Source organism: Schistocerca nitens, chromosome 5, assembly GCF_023898315.1.
Source record: "Schistocerca nitens isolate TAMUIC-IGC-003100 chromosome 5, iqSchNite1.1, whole genome shotgun sequence".
In the NCBI taxonomy this organism is placed as follows: domain Eukaryota; kingdom Metazoa; phylum Arthropoda; class Insecta; order Orthoptera; family Acrididae; genus Schistocerca; species Schistocerca nitens.
The window spans coordinates 782,083,991-782,099,499 of record NC_064618.1 but is presented as its reverse complement, the minus strand read 5'-3'; the positions used below and the strand labels follow the sequence as shown (position 1 = coordinate 782,099,499).

The 15,509-nt window shown below is 46.7% G+C and overlaps 1 protein-coding gene across 1 annotated transcript in view; it reads left to right on the top strand.

The window, feature by feature from the left end:
- The window catches only part of LOC126260815 (uncharacterized), a 172,594-nt gene that overhangs the window by 128,689 nt on the left and 28,396 nt on the right, over positions 1–15,509 (top strand). The window contains exon 5 of the mRNA XM_049958188.1: positions 13,097–13,321. Coding sequence (XP_049814145.1) covers positions 13,097–13,321 — 225 coding nt within the window. The remainder of the gene's footprint in view (positions 1–13,096; positions 13,322–15,509) is intronic.

Genomic DNA, 15,509 nt, shown 5'->3' with positions numbered 1-15,509 from the left:
TATCTGATTGTTCACTTGAACGAAACATCGTAAACTTGACCTTATATTTTAAGGGAAAAAAGGCATTTCAGCAGGATATCAGCTCCAGAAATCGATACTGTGCGAAAATTGGGGGGCACAGTTCTAATAGTACGCAGTTGTGACCTTCTGAAAGTACAACTTTTAAACCTTCACGTGCACCGTTTGTTTGTCAATCGCTCCACCCTACTGCAACCCCTTAATGCCTGAACGCGAAGTATTGTGCAGCGAAATAAGTGGAGTGAGTAAGACGTTTGTGAAATACCCTCAAACACAAAAAAAGGAAATCTATAGTTGTGATGTACATGTACAGAAAAATAAATGATTACAATTTCAAAAAAATTATCCGCTTTATTCAAGAGAAAGAGCTTCACAAATTGATTATGTTAGTAACGCTTGCCGCGCGGATGGTCGCGCTATTAGAGGCGCCATGTCACGGATTACGCTGCCCCTCCCGCCGGAGGTTCGAGTCCTCCCTCGGGCATGTGTGTGTGTGTGTGCGTGTGGTTAAAATGGCTCTGAGCACTATGCGACGTAACTTCTGAGGTCATCAGTCCCCTAGAACTTAGAACTAATTAAACCTAACCAACCTAAGGACATGACACACACATCCATACCCGAGGCAGGATTCGAACCTGCGACCGTAGCGGTCGCTCGCCTCCAGACTGCAGCGCCTAGAACCGCACGGCACTCCGGCCGGCTGTGTGAGTGTGTGTGTGTGTTGTTCTTAGCATAAGTTAGTTTAAGTAGTGTGTAAGTGTAGGGACCGATGACCTCAGCAGTTTGGTCCCTTAGGAATTCACACATATTTGAACTGTTTTTAGTAACGCTTTGGTTCACCTCTGCACCTCATACGAGTATAAGCATTTACCTGACTTGGCATTCACTGATGGCATTCTTCGATATCCTCCTGAAGGACATCGTGCCACATTCTGTCCAATTGTAGCGTTAGATCATCAAACTCCCGGGCTTGTAGGAGGGCCCACAATACTCCAAACGTTCTCAGTTGGTGAAAGATCTGGCGTGGCGACCTAGCTGGTGAAGACAGAGTTTGGCAAGCACGAAAACAAGCAGTAGAAACCCTCGCCGTGTGCGGGCGAACATTATCGTGCTGAAATATAATCCCAGGGTGACTTGCCATGGCGGGCAACCAAACGAGGCGTAGCATATCGTCGACGTACCACTGTGCTGTAAGGGTACACCGGATGACAGCCAAAGGTGTCCTGCTATGACAATAAATGACAATTCAGTGTCACTGACTGGAGTAGAATTGCCTTCTGTGATGAGTCCCGCTTCGAACTGAGCCCCAATTACCAGCAAAGACGTGTGTGTAAACGCCCCGGACAACGGTAGGATACCAAGATGGCTGTCGCCCACCATACAACCGTGAGTGATGGTCTTGGGTGCCATTTCATTCATAGCACAACCCCTTTGGTTATCATCGCTGCTCCTTTACAGCACAGCGGTACGTCGACGATAATCGAAGCCCCCTTCCGTTGCCCGTCATGGCAAGCCATCTTGCGCTTACATTTCAGCAACATTATACTCGCCCGCACATAGCAAGAGTTTCTACCGCTTGTTTCGTGCTTGCCAGATCCCACCATGGCCAGCAAGGTGGCCGGATCTTTCCCCAAATGATAAGTTTGGAGCATTACGGGCAGGGCCTTCCAAACAGCTCGGAATTTTGACGATCTAAAGCGCCAGTTGTACAGAACTTCGCCCAATAGCCGACAAGAGGACATTCCTACAACTGCATCGATCAGTGCCAAGCCGAATAACTGCTTGCTTAAGGGCTAAAGGCGCACCAACGCGTTATTCACTTGCTCAGTTTGTATAGGTCTTTGTTTTAAGTAAAACATTCAATTATTCCTTCATAGTGCATCGTATCTTGACACTTGTAATGTGCTCTGCTCATTGTGTCAAAGTGCGTGGTTTCTTACCTTTAGATGGTGCCAGAGATTTATTTGCTGCCGGCCGCGGTGGTCTAGCGGTTCTGGCGCTGCAGTCCGGAACCGCGGGACTGCTACGGTCGCAGGTTCGAATCCTGCCTCGGGCATGGGTGTGTGTGATGTCCTTAGGTTAGTTAGGTTTAAGTAGTTCTAAGTTCTAGGGGACTTATGACCTAAGATGTTGAGTCCCATAGTGCTCAGAGCCATTTATTTGCTTTGAAGACTTTTATGTTGCTACTCACAAATGCAGTTCACATGAATGAAACGAATGAGTGTGTCATTGCAGAAGTATCGTAACACTGTCGCTATTGTCCATTAATTTTCTTTGGAGTTCAAAGCAGGCACTGTTAAAGTGAAACACATTTGCAGATGATGCACCTTTCTTCAACTGATTGGCATTAACTTCATTTTATAATAATTCTTAAGTTGCTTCGGTTCATTGACTTTGATTCTGAGGCTTATGTAAAGCTGCAGATTGTCAGTGCTGGACTACTGTTATAATAACATTGATGTAAGGGTTTCATTTTACGTGCTCATGTTACTTACCATTTGTTGCGTAAAAGAACATGTGTTCTCAAACAAGATTACAAAATACGTTGGGCATATATGTTCAACTGTCCCCTCCTCTTCCCTAGGATTCAACATCCCGCGAATAGGAGGGCTCTGATTGTCACTCTGCTGTACATCCTTTTGCGCTCAGACATTAGGCGGCTGATGGGGGACAGAGCTAGTGTCAAAGGAATAGTGTCCACGTAAAATTTAGAAACTGTACTTTCAGAAAATCATAACCGCTTACTATCAGAATTACAGCCGAATTTCGCGAGGGATCGATTGCTATGGCTGGTATCTTGATATCTTCCATGTGTACATTTTTTTTTCTCCTTAAAATATGAGGTGAAGTTAGTGATGTTTCCTTGTCAGAGTACAAAAGACCTTAAAGCATCAGAGCGAAAACGTAATTTAAGGATGTTATCTTTATGTTACATGATAGTAGCGCACAAGATTACTGCACATAATATCTGATAAACAGCGATTGGTGCAACACTATCTGTCAGCCTACCTTATCAGCAACTGTAACTGATAGCATGCAAAGAAGAACTAGTTATTACTAATGTCTCACGACTGCAGCTCAATAAGCGTCTATCGATTTATCAGAATGCTCACGCGTCGTGAGGCGAACCTGCAAAATACGAGGGCTTTTCGGAAAATAAATTCCGATCGGTCGCGAAACGGAAACGACTCTGAAATTCCTATGACGCTCTGCACATATGTGTTAGGCAGTGTCTCTAGTACGCCTGTCGATCGCGTCACGTTACTCTTTTCAGTTTTGCGTGCACAGTGAGCACTAAAGATTCCTAAATAAATAGTGTCTCCCGCCAAATACATGGGCCTGGTGCGAAAGCTATGCAGCCCATATAACATAACTGTCATGTATTTCCTCCTTCAAGACAATTCTCACCCGCATTCTGCAGGGGCAATGAAGACACTCCTGCAGCGTTTTCGATGGGAAGTGCTTGATCACACACAATACAGCCAGCATTTGGCTCTCCCTGAGTTTCTTGTTTGTTCACAAGAACCGCTAGCTATGAAGACAACATTTTGGCACAGCTGTAGACCAGCGTGGAAAGTTCGCAGAAAGCATTGGCGACCGCCTTCTATAATGAGGAATATTGGAAAGTTGACACAACGCTGCAACAGATATATAAATCGGAGCGGTGACTATGTAGATAAGTAGCTAGAAGTTGTAGTTAACTGTTGCAAACAAAACGCATTTGATTTTCACAGTGGTTTCTATTTTGCAGCCGATCGGAACTTACTTTCCGAATACCCGTTGTAATAGCAAAAGGAATTCAACTGCTACACCCTTATTTCACAAGCGGTTAAATTATACGTAGTGAATATTTACGTTTAAAACTAACAAACTAACAAAATGCAGATGAAGGTTTTAACTGTCTGAGTTATACACTATGTGATCAAAAGCATCCGGACACCTGGCTGAAAATGACTTACAATTTCGTGGCGCCCTCCATCGGTAATGCTGGAATTCAATATGGTGTTGGCCCACCCTCAGCCTTGATGACAGGTTCCACACTCGCAGGCATACATACGTTCAGTCATGTTCTGGAAGGTTTCTTGGGTAATGGCAGCCCGTTTTTAACGGGGTGCTGCACTGAGGAGAGGTATCGATGTCGGTCGGTGAGGCCTTGCACCAACTCGGCGTTCCAAAACATCCCAAAGGTCTTCTATAGTGCTCAGGTCAGGAGTCTGTGCAGGCCAGTCCATTACAGGGATATTGCTGTTGTCTAACCACTCCGCCATAGGGCGTGCATTATGAACAGGTGCTCGATCGTGTTGAAAGATGCAATCGTCATCCCCGAATTGCTCTTCAACAGTGGGAAGCAAGAAGGTGCTTAAAACATCAGTGTAGGCCTGTGCTGTGATAGTGCCACGCAAAACAACAAGGGGTGCAAGCCCCCTCCATGAATAACACGACCACACATAACACCACCGCCTCCGAATTTTACCGTTGGCACCATACACGCTGCCGGCCGGTGTGGCCGAGCGGTTCTAGGCGCTTCAATCTGGAACCGCGCGACCGCTACGGCCGCAGGTTCGAATCATGCCTCGGGCATGGATGTGTGTGATGTCCTTAGGTTAGTTAGGTTTAAGAAGTTCTAAGTTCTAGGGGACTGATGACAGATGTTAAGTCCTATAGTGGTCAGAGCCATTTGAACTATACACGCTGGCAGATGATGGTTCAAATGGTTCAAATGGCTCTGAGCACTATGGGACTTAACATCTGTGGTCATCAGTCCCCTAGAACTTAGAACTACTTAAACCTAACTAACCTAAGGACATCACACACATCCATACCCGAGGCAGGATTCGAACCTGCGACCGTAGCAGTCGCGCGGTTCCGGACTGAGCGCCTAGAACCGCTAGACCACCGCGGCCGGCTGGCAGATGACGTTCACCTGGTATTTGCCATACACACACCCTGCCATCGGATCACCACATTGTGTACCGTGATTCGTCGCTCCGCACAAAGTTTTTCCACTGTTCATTCGTCCAATGTTTACGCTCCTTACACAAACGAGGCATCGTTTGGCATTTACGGGCGTGATGTGTGGTTTATGAGCAGCCGCTCGACCATGAAATCCAAGTTTTCTCATCTCCCGCCTAACTGTCATTGTACTTGCAGTGAATCCTGATGCAGTTTGGAATTCCTGTGTGATAGTCTGCATAGGTGTCTGCGTATTACACATTACGACCCTCTTCAACTGTCAACGGTCTCTGTCAGTCAACAGACGAGGTCGGCCTGTACGAGTTCGTGCTGTACGTGTCCCTTCACGTTTCTACTTCACTATCCCATCGGAAACAGTGGTCCTAGGGGTGTTTAGGAGTGTGGAAATCGCTTGTACAGACGTATGACACAAGTGACACCCAATAACCTGACCACGTTCGAACTCAGTCAGCGCCCCATTCTGCTATCTCACGATGTCTAATGACTACTGACGACGCTGATATTGAGTATCTGGCAGTAGGTGGCAGCACAATGCACCTAATATGAAAAACGTATGTTTTTCGGGAGTGTACGGATACTTTTGATCACATAGTGTACATAATACAAACATGATTTGCCGGTAAGGTACTGGAAAAGGGTATGAAAGAGGGGTCATATCGAGAGATCGCAACTGTATCAACTTTAAATGACGTGGCAGAGATAATTGCTTTACCCTTCATGCAAGGAGATGTGCAACTCAGACATCTACAGTAACTAATACGTGCACTTGGCAAGATAACGAGCGAGACATGGTAACACAACATTCACTTTAATAAGAATCCACTCCCGAATTGCGAAAGAAAGTCTAACGTTATTGTGACATTCCTAAAATTCGCATGAAGCCAGTCTCAGTTAAATAAGCGAGATGGCTCCGTAGCTACCAGCGGCTAGTCAGGATTAGCGGTTATTTGTTGACCTGTCAGAGAAGATATTTTCCACTCGAATCCCCTCCTGTTCTGTTACGTCCCAGAAAATAATCTGTGCCATAATATTAGTGGCCAGACAGAACTCTAGGCTTGTTCCCAGCTTATTAAACAAGAGGAAACGCTGGTGAATTCTGAGAATTTCAAAATGTCCGCGTAACTTTGTGAGGGTGTTTTAACTTTCCCAGCGGAAACTGTCCTCTGCAGCGGATTCAGTATAAAATCTTCCGTGTCGTACCGCTGTGTGTACTGAACAGCATGGAAGGGATTGTACTCTGTGGCTTTAATGATCAAGTACGATTTACAATGTAGTTTGAATAACGCTCTGCAGCCACATACCTGAATATAGATTCTATAGCACAACGGAGATGTTATACATATAACCACTGTTTGTAATTAATGTGTTTGATCTTCTATATTATCATAAGGATTGCCTAGTTCTTTAGGAATGCTCACACTTGTTCGTGAACTTCAAGGAAAGATATAATAGTACAAAAAGTAGTCAGAAATAGCTACCGTGTTGCAAAAAATTTAGTAAAAAGCAATTACGTGCGAGGTAATATTGTCTCTAGCTTAATGGAATTTATTGAATTGTGGTACGAAACTTAAATAACTTTAAAGCTGATTGCAGTACGTGAATTAACTAAAGTAGCCTCATATTAATGTATAGTAAACCGCCTATACAGACGCACTAAGACCACTTCTGCAGCTTTCTCCCTGCCATGAGTTCACTGTCCAGCTATGACAAGAGCCCGCTGCCTCCGTGCCAATCGAATGATCTCTGTCACGGCTCCTCGCTGCCTTGTCCTCGCCTGCTCCAGATGGCGTAGTGTACGCCTTTACACCACCAGACATAAAAGCCAAATAGAGAAAGAGCAAGCGTAGACAGATAGTATTGCCCCTGCAGTCACTGCCATACCTGATGTTACAATTCTAAGTGCAACTGTCCCGTTCCACATGCAATTAGCTTACTATTCCGTCCCATCGCTACATGTTGGTTTGATGTGGCTAGCCGCAAAGGCAGCACTGAGGCAGTAATACAAGACACATTGAGCCGCAAATGTCGGGAAGTACCCTAAAAGTGGATGACTCATGTTGAACATGTGACGTCATCAGATGACGTACCTCGGTAATACGTGCAGTGGTTTGGCTTGTCGATCCTACCCTCGCCGCTAGGGGGCAACGCATACAGGACTACGATAATGGTTTACATTTACGAAAACAGATTATCCTTCTGGAGTGATGTGTAGCACTGCCCTCTACCAGCGAGAGCAGGATTGACAAGTCCAACGATTAGACGTGCGGCGATGTACGTCATCTGGTGACGTGGCATGTTCAATATTAGTCGTCTACTTTTGAGGTATTTCCGATATTTGCTGCCGCATGTGCCTTATATCAATTTACTCATTTCACTGTCATCTACTTCGCTTCGGTGGTTTTCAAATGCTAATAACAATCGTCTTATGTATAAGACGATTCTTGGTTAAGAATGACATGCTGTGTTCATTTGCTAGGCACTCCTCGGTCCTGTCACAAAGCTGCTCTGATATTCCTCACACTCGTGTTTTGTCCATTAGATTACAATGCGCAGCCAACATGCTCGTATAGCATAACACACAATGCTCCAGCTTGCGAGAGAGGCAGGCGAGCCAGATGTGGACCAAATCGACACGGAGGACTAATGACTGGGTCTAATGACCGACCAGCCTAAGTGTTGTTTTTACACGGTATCGCATGCGCGTTTAGCCAAATGCTGGGCTGGTCCCAGATTTCTGCCTCAGTCAATAAACCACACATATATGTAGTTAAAATACGCTGCCAGAAGAAATTAGTACACCTGTTTAGAGGTTTCCATTTCACTCAAGAGTTATTGTTGCAGCAGTGCATATGGAGTATATGAAACATTTAGATTTACAGATCAATAACACAATCGGTTCTGAGGTATCATGTATCGATCCACGCTAAAACAGTCATACTAGTGCGTCGTGTACCCTCCACGGGCGGCAATGTAGTCTCTGACTATGGCTTCCAGACGATCGTACAGAGGGCGAATACTATTTTGGGATACGTTATAGCCGGCCGCTGTGGCCGTGCGGTTCTAGGCACTTCAGTCAGGAACCGCTCTGCTGCTACGGTCGCAGGTTCGAATCCTACCTCGGGCATGGATGTGTATGATGTCCTTAGGTTAGTTAGGTTTAAGTAGTTCTAAGTCTAGGGGACTGATAACCTCAGATGTTGAGTCCCATAATGCTTAGAGTCATTTTTGATACGTTACGCCAAGTGTGGTGTCACCGCCAGACACCACACTTGCTAGGTGGTAGCCTTTAAATCGGCCGCGGTCCGTTAGTATAGGTCGGACCCGCGTGTCGCCACTATCAGTGATTGCAGACCGAGCGCCGCCACACGGCAGGTCTAGAGAGACTCCCTAGCACTCGCCCCAGTTGTACAGCGGACTTTGCTAGCGATGGTTCACTGTCTACATACGCTCTCATTTGCAGAGACGACTGTTTAGCATATCCTTCAGCTACGTCATTTGCTACGACCTAGCAAGGCGCCATATTCAGTTACTATGAATGTATTCTGAACAGATCATATTGTGAATCATGTAACGTCAAGAGCGACGTTCATCATTAATGGATTAAAGTTAAGTATCAAACTAATTACGTCCGCTTTGTGAATTCTAATTCCTTGTCATGTTCCAGACCTCACGTCAGTATAGTCCTTCCCTCCTCACGCCAGCCTGCGTGAGCTAAAACGCGTGCTTTTCGGCCTCCACTAGTAACACGGTGTTGGCGCTTCTGCCAACACAACACCAAGCCTGCTTGACCTGTTCACATAGTTGTGTAAGAGTTGATTCAAACGGCTCTAAGCACTATGGGACTCAATATCTGAGGTCATCAGTCCCCTAGACTTAGAACTACTTAAACCTAACTAACCTAAGGACATCACACACATCCATGCCCGAGGCAGGATTCGAACCTGCGACCGTAGCAGCAGCGCGGTTCCGGACTTAAGCGCCTAGAACCGCTCGGCCACAGCGGCCGGCTGTAAGAGTTGTTGATTGATGAGTCTCAAGAGTCACTTCTCGTCCCATCATATCCCACACTTCCTCTAAAGGAGATAAATCCGGAGATCGTGCTGGCCAGGGAAGTTGCTCCACGTCTTGCAGAGCACGTTCAGTTTCACGGACAGTGTGTGGGCGAGCATCATCCTTTTGGAAGAACACGTCACCTTCCTGTTGCAAGAACGGCAAAAGAATGGGTCCATCAGCATTCTGTACTTATCTAGCGCTGGCCAGCGGCTCCGTCGGAAACACCGAAGGCGAATGAGAATTGTAGCTTTTCGCATCCTAGACCATAAGGCATGGCGTGGGACCAGCGTGTCTTGGACGAAAGCCCTCTACGAGACGGCACTCACCAGGTCTACATCACACGCGCAAGCAACCATCAGTTGCAGGCAGAATCCGCTGTCATTGCTGAAGACTACGGCGCGCCATTTCATCTTCCTCAACACCCTCTGTGTCCTGAATGGCACCTCCTGGGGAGCGGACCGAGTGGTCCTTCTCCGCCTCTATCGCGCCTTTACTGCGCTCGAAATTGGACTATGGAAGCATAGTTTACTCCTCTGCTCGGCCGTCTATTCTTCGGCGTCTCGACTCTATCCACAACCGTGGATTACGTTTAGTGTCTGGAGCTTTTTACACCAGCCCTGTGGAAAGCTTTTATGCTGAGACTGCTGAACCTCCGCTGTCCAATCGGCGAGCTGTCCTTCTGAGTCGTTATGCTAGCCATCTGTCTTCCATGCCTGCTAATCCAGCCCATGCCATTTTTTTCGACGCCTCCTTGGATTTAAGGTATGCAGGCCGCCCTTCCTCCCTACTACCACCGAGAGTCCGCTTCCGTCAACTGCTCCATTCTCTTTCCTTCCACTTTCCTAAGACTTTCTTGACAACTTGGGGTACAGCACCGCCTTGGCTCCGGCCCCGGACCTGCCAACTCCGTGACCTTTGTCAGTTTCCCAAAGATGGTACCCCTTCTCTTGTTTATCGTCGGGCATTTGCTGCTCTATGCGCACAAATGAAGGATGCCACATTTATTTACACTGATGGCTCAAAAACATCGTTTGGTGTTGGGAGTGCCTATATTGTTGGCGACACCCCAAATCGATTTCGGGTTCCCGACCAGTGTTCGGTTTATACTGCGGAGCTTTACGCTGTTCTCCAGGCTGTCCAATACATCCGTCGCCATCAGCGGATACAGTATGTTATCTGCTCAGATTTTCTCAGCTCTCTCATCAGTTTTCAAGCTCTCTACCCTGTCCACCCTCTGGTCCACCGGATTCAGGACTGCCTCCACTTGCTCCACTTGGGGGGGCGCCTCTGTGGCGTTCCTCTGGATCCCAGGACATGTTGGTATCTGCGGAAATGAGGCGGCCGATATAGCGGCCAAGGCTGCAGTCTCTCTTCTTCAGCCAGCTATTCGCATGAATCCCTTCGCCGATCTACGGAGTGTTTTATGTCGTCGTGTTGCTCTTTTATGGCACGCACATTGGTCGACACTTCCCAATAATAAATTGCGGGACGTGAAAGCTCTTCCCTGTGCTTGGATCTCTTCCTCCCGAACTCGTCTTCGGGAGGAGGTAATTTTAACTAGACTCCGGATAGGACACTGTCCTTTTAGTCATCGACATCTTTTAAGCGGCGATCCTCCCCCACTCTGTCCGCACTGCTCTCAGCTGTGGACGGAGAGACACCTTTTACTTGAGTGCCCCTATTTTACTCCGTTACGCGCCCGTCTACAGCTGTCGCCTGATATATCTTCCATTTTAGCAGATGACACGCGCTCAGCCGATCGCGTTCTCGAGTTCATTAGTGCCAGTGGGATGACGACAGTCATTTGACGCTCTTTTTGGGGACAAACAACCCCCCTTCTATAGTGGTTTTTTAAGCTTTCCTTCTGTTTTTGGTTTCCCTACTTTTTTGAGTTTCGCTCCCATTACTGCTGGTTTTTTTTACCTTTTCCTAAGTCACAGACCGGGCGTTAATGACCGTAGCAGTTTTGCGCCCTAAAATCATAACACAAAAAAAAATCTTCCAAGTGACCCTTTGACGGCACTAATCGAGCAGTGCCTGTCGATGCTGTGCCGTGGGTAGAAGACGGGCTACAGGTGTGCGTGCCCTTAGTCTCATTGCTAGTAACTGGTTCGTAACAGTTCGTGCTGACACGTCTGGGCTCACAAGCCCTCTTACATGTGTTCTGGTAGCTGTAAGATCTGCCACTGCTGCCCTTACAATACGGCGATACTGGCGGGCGTCTATGCTGCACGGACATCCATAACCTGGTCTGGGTGTGTCAGAATGATCACGTGACCGCTGATACCAGCATCGATGCGCAACTGGCGCAGCGCGTGCAACTTGTGTGGCAAATCTCAGAAAGGACCATCTCGCCAATTGGAAGGCCGCAATTTGACCCCTTTCGAACTCGCTCAGTTGGTTGTAGGAAGCACAAGTGCGTCTCAGTGGCATGATCGCGTGATTGCTTCACAAATTTGCGCCACACTGAGCCTTCTGGCTGTAAGCATTCCCTGTTAAAGAGTAGACATAGATGGCGCTCTGAGAGCTATGCTATCTGTTGGCGGACAACGTTGAAACCATTATAAGTACATTTATTATCCCCCATGTGGAAAATGCTATCATTAGACCAAAATCGATGTTGTCTTTCCAGATGTACTAATTTTTTTTTTGGCAGTGTACGATTACACACAGAACAAAGTACATAATTTAGGGACAGGTGACGCCCAGGACTTCGCTCTCTAAGGTAAATAGCGATATGGCGACAGGAAGGGCAACGGGCTACAAAGTTAAATATAAATACACTACTGGCCATTAAAATTGCTACACCAACAAGAAATGCAGATGAGAAACAGGTGTTCATTGGAAAAATATAGACAAATATATTATACTAGAAGCGACATGTGATTACATTTTCACGCAATTTGGGTGCATAGATCCTGAGAAATCAGTACCCAGAACAACCACCTCTGGCCGTAATAACGGCCTTGATACGCCTGGGCATTGAGTCAAACAGAGCTTGGATGACGTGTACAGGTACAGCTGCCCATGCAGCTTCAACATGATACCACAGTTCATCAAGAGCACTGACTGGCGTATTGTAACGAGCTAGTTGCTCGGCCACCATTGACCGGACGTTTTCAGTTGGTGAGAGATCTGGAGAATGTGCATATTCTGTATCCAGAAAGGCCCGTACAGGACCTGCTACATGCGGTCCTGCGTTATCCTGCTGAAATGTAGGGTTTCGCAGGGATCGAATGAAGGGTAGAGCCACGGGTCGTAACACATCTGAAATGTAACGTCCACTGTTCAAAGGTGACCGAGACGTGTAACCAATGGCACCCCATACCATCACGCCGGGTGATACGCCAGTATCGCAATAGCGATAGGCTACAATCCGACCTGTATCAAAGTCGTAAACGTGATGGTACGCATTTCTCCTCCTTACACGAGGCATCACAACAACGTTTCACCAGGCAACGCCGGTCAACTGCTGTTTGTGTATGAGAAATCGTTTGGAAACTTTCCTCGTGTCAGCACGTGGTAGGGTTCGCCACCGGAGCCAACCTTGTGTGAATACTTTGAAAAGCTAATCATTTGCATATCACAGCATCTTCTTCCTGTCGGTTAAATTTCGCGTCTGTAGCACGTCATCTTCGTAGTGTAGCAATTTTAATGGCCAGTAGTGTTAATAATAATAAATAAAACTGCCGAATCTTGTGTACAAGAGAATCCGTACTGGACTGGATTAACGTTAACGAACAGTCAAGAAGATGTTGACAGTGCAGAACTGTATCGAACGCCTTCGGGAAGTCGAGGAACATAGCATCAATCTGAGCGCCAGTATTTTCTGCCTTCCGCGTCTCTCTTCTTTTATGCTCGGCATTTCTGACAGTGTTCCGAATTTACCTTGGTCAAAGGAAATGGAAAATTGTAAAAGATAACATTCGCATCCTTGGCAACCCAATAGGCGCGGTCTTCTGTTCCCGCTGTGCATCTGTCACATCCAGCCTCGCTGCAGTGTCCAGCAATAACCTCTTTGTCTCCATAGTTACTCTTTGACTGTCCACAGAGCAGAATAAGATCATTGAAGAAAATCCAGAAGTCCCTGGGCCTCGAGCCGTGGAACGTGGAAACTATGCTGGACTTTCCGACGCCGTACCTGGAGCTGCTGACGTACTCGGCGTTCATGATGTCGATGGCCGCCCGCGGCTACATGCTGTGGCTCCTCAACATCGCCGCCGCGCTTTGGGTGGGTTTCCAGGCACTCGGTGGAGGTTGCCATGCCGACGATCAGGTGCGTCCCACTCTACTCTTACTACTTGTTCACTGTAAGAAGACTCTGCGCCTGGTGGCTGATGGCAGTAGCAGAATCGATGGCCGCGGTCCGTACCGTTAGCTTTTCCGGCTCAGCCGAACTAGTCGGGCTTAGCTAGCAGGCACCACACTGTTCAGTGTGACTATGTAATCATGAATGAAAGCAGACGTAACACGTGGAGATAAAATCACACAGATGTCCCATGTAATACTGTTGGAAATGGTTTAAATGTTAGATATGGTCAGTGAAGACACTCGCTGCATGCAGTACTGAAAGGTAACGCTGGCAGCGACAGGAAACAAGATGTTATCAGTACTACATCATACAATACCATCCGAGTGTTGGAACAGCTATTGCCATCAGCCACCAAGCCCGAGAAGCTTCTTGCAGTGAAGATTCATACTCTTTCTTTTCTTAAGACTTTCAAATAACATTATTTTTCACTAATTATGTTCTATAGCTTCGACTAAGAGCAAACTCTGACACATCAAGGATGCACATTTCCTGGAGCTTGATTTAAGTTGAGAAGTGCTACACAAGGTACATCTGAAACGATTGGTGAATGGTATCATAACCTCTTCAGTCCCGACCACATAGTAAAAGTATAAATGGGCTATTATTGTGTTAATTGCTTTGTGTTAGCTCTAGTTAACAATGAAAGAGCCTCAAAAATGTTTTGAAAACATAGTGATTTTTTTTACGGATGGTATCATATGTGATACCTCAGGACTTAAGCAGGAAAATTACGCACACAGCTTTACAGCTTTTTGTTGCTTTATTACGACAAAAAAAAACAGTCATATGATACATTTACTCTTTATATTTTCTGTCGATTTCCCAATCCAAAATACTGAAACAAAATTATCGTACCAAAATTTTTCGAAGTATTTCTATCTTTGCTAATATTACCAAAATGCATTGGTATTAGGTTAACGCCGGCCGGAGTGGCCAAGCGGCTCTAGGCGCTACAGTCTGGAACCGCGCTACCGCTACGGTCGATTTTCTGTCGATTTCCAAATCCAAAATACTGAAACAAAATTATCGTACCAATATTTTTCGAAGTATTTCTATCTTTGCTAATATTACCAAAATGCATTGGTATTAGGTTAACGCCGGCCGGAGTGGCCAAGCGGCTCTAGGCGCTACAGTCGCAGGTTCGAATCCTGCCTCGGGCATGGATGTGTGTGATTTCCTTAGGTTAGTTAGGTTTAAGTAGTTCTAAGACGTCGCGCTATCCTCTGTGTCTTCGGTGGCTCAGATGGATAGAGCGTCTGCCATGTAAGCAGGAGATCCCGGGTTTGAGTCCCGGTCGGGGCATACATTTTCATCTGTCCCCTTTGACGTATGTCAACGCCTGTAAGCAGCTAAGGGTGTTCATTTAATTGGAAATGATTATCTTCCACGCCGAGGCACAGCGGTCCACCAAGGGGCTCGTTCAGATGCTGGGCCGTCAGGTGCACCACCGGCCGACTATTCGTTGGCCCGACTTTCTGCAGGAGTAAAGCTCTTCCGCAGCAACCAGATGAAGACGCCGGTTCCACACAACCTCATGCCAGTCCTCAAGCAAGGTTGCACCGTCTTCCACCCAACGACGATCCTGCAGGGAGTAAGCGAATAGCATTTACTTACTTGTCTTGCCCCCCTCCTCCCCCTGCCCCGCCCTTCCCAAGCCTAACGCCTGGCGTCCCTCTGTGCTTAGGAAGAGTTCGCCGTTCTCAGTGTCAGCGCCAAGTGGGTAATCATTCTACCGAAAATACCACTAATGGGGAAATTCGCTGACATGAGCGACTTCGACGTACGGCGCCTGGAGGCGAACATGCTGACGAAGTGGTCGGCTGTTCAAGTGCTGCTGTCTTGAGCATCTATGAAAACAGGTTCAAGAACGGTGCAACCACTGTAAGGTGACAATATGCTGGTCATCTACGTCTCATCACAGAATTTTGAGATGGAGGCTTGCCCACAATGAAAAACAGGATAAACCTGCGTCAGATCTGATGATACTGTAAAAATGCTGTATTGCGTTTCAAAGATGGACTAACGCGCTATTAAGGACGTGGTCGTCACGTTTTGGCGCATCAGTCTACATATCAGTAATAAACGGAAAAGGTTATTTACGAACAACTTACCGTAAACTGAGGCACTTTGAACGCCGTAGTTACTTTGATCA